We start from the raw sequence: 1,918 nt of genomic DNA on the forward strand, positions 1-1,918 counted from the left end.
GTTAAAAATCGTCAAGTTGAAAGTTTTTATTATATGTTCCCATCTCTTGAAGAATTTAATAGATCATGGTCAAGATTACGAGAAGGTGGAATACAAGATTTTCTTCCAGAAGATAAACCTGTATTAAATCAAATTTGTGTTGTATGTAAAAATAAAATGTATTTCTATAAAGAAAGTAATAAAGATCAAGGAAATGCATTTCTTACTATATCACCAGATGATACAAATTGTCATGTTAATTCTGATAGAAATGAAATTATATTATTACATTCACAAAATGATGGAACACGTAAAAGAATTGTATTAGATTGTGCAAATATGGATGAATTTACAAGATGGAATATTGCTTTACAATTTGGTGGTTNTATTAATGGTGTAACTAAATCTTGTATGAGTAAATATACATTTGATATATCATTGTTTGGTATTGTCAAAAGTAATGGAGTTGAACAATTAGAAAACATTGATACAAAAGAATGTAAACCAATATATAAAGATTTTTATAATATTACAGATTATCAATCAATTGAGATATTTAAAACATATGAATCACGATTAAAAAATACACCATTACTTATAATACCATTTAAAGATACTGAATATTATTTTTTTGCAAAAAAACGTCAAATAGTATTTTTAACAAGAAGAGGAAAAGTTGGTGAAGTTAGGATTATTATTAATTTACAAACGTTATCAAACTTTGATATTATTAATAAAGATTTGATTAATGTAGATTTCCCATTATTAGAGACTAATAGTGCAACATCATTAAAAGCTGAGTATATTGTTGGAGCAAAAGAAGGTTTATTATGTGTATATTGTACATCCAAGAATAAAGAAAGATTAATTAATATAAAGAATGTAATTAATGAAAATAAATATTTGAATAAAGGAAGTAATAATGGCAATAATAATAATAACAATAATAATAATCATTTAGTAGAATCAGTAACTAAAAAATTCCCAGAATGTGGATATATTAAATATACAACAAGTGAATTTATGTGTGTGGCAAGTAGAGCAGGAAGATCTGTTGTATTAAGAAGAAAAGAGGATGATTATGATGCATTATCAGTAAGATGTAAATCATTAACAGAATATGAGAAATGGGAGAGATCAATGTCAATAGCAGGATTTATTAATTCAGATACAACAAATAATGCATTTTTACCACCAATAACGTATTAATTCCATTCATTAGATTATGATTTTAGAAAGCAACCAATATTACCAAGTTTGGAAAATAGATCAAAGACTGTTGGGAATTCATCAATAGCAGTAACACAATCAGATCACTCATTAATATCACATGATGATGCTTCATTAATGGATGGAGGATCAAATCATCAAGATAATGTAGGTGGAGCAAGAAAAAGATGGGAAGGAGATGATGATAATAATTATAAGAATAATTTGGATATTCCAAAGAATAATAATACAAAAAAGTTATTAGATGTTACAGGAGTACATAGAAAAAGTCCACCAACAAAAATAATATTATCGTCTTCAAAAGGAAGAATAAGAGAGAGAGAGTTTGATTTGAACGATGGCTTTGATATTGATGAATGGAGTAATATATCAGAAATATGTTCAAGAAGGAATAAGAATGAGGAAGAGGAAGAGGAAGGGGAAGAGGAAGAGGAAGAGGAAGATGAGGAAGTAAAAGAAATAGAAGAAGAAGTGGAAATAATGAATAAAAGTAGTCAAATAGATGGAAATAGTAGAATTGATTTCTTTAATAAATTTCTAATAGATATGGATATGAATATAAATGAGAGTGATCAAGAACCATTAGAATCTGAGATTTTGATTAAAAAAAGACAAAGATCAGAATTTGGAATGAATAATAATCATAATAATAATCATAATATTAATAATTTTGAATTAAATAATTTGGAGTACAAAGTATATAGTATTA

At 26.0% G+C, this 1,918-nt stretch overlaps 1 protein-coding gene across 1 annotated transcript; it reads left to right on the top strand.

Annotated features, from left to right (window-relative positions):
• The first annotated feature begins 33 nt into the window (after positions 1-33).
• Chro.10356 (hypothetical protein) lies at positions 34-1,188 on the top strand. Its single annotated transcript, XM_659992.1, has 1 exon — positions 34-1,188. The coding sequence occupies one exon, from the start codon at positions 34-36 to the stop codon at positions 1,186-1,188; it is 1,155 nt and encodes a 384-aa protein (XP_665084.1).
• The last annotated feature ends 730 nt before the right edge of the window (positions 1,189-1,918 follow it).

The sequence above is a fragment of the Cryptosporidium hominis genome, assembly GCF_000006425.1.
Source record: "Cryptosporidium hominis TU502 chromosome 1 CHRO011096, whole genome shotgun sequence".
Taxonomy (NCBI): Eukaryota; Apicomplexa; class Conoidasida; order Eucoccidiorida; family Cryptosporidiidae; genus Cryptosporidium; species Cryptosporidium hominis.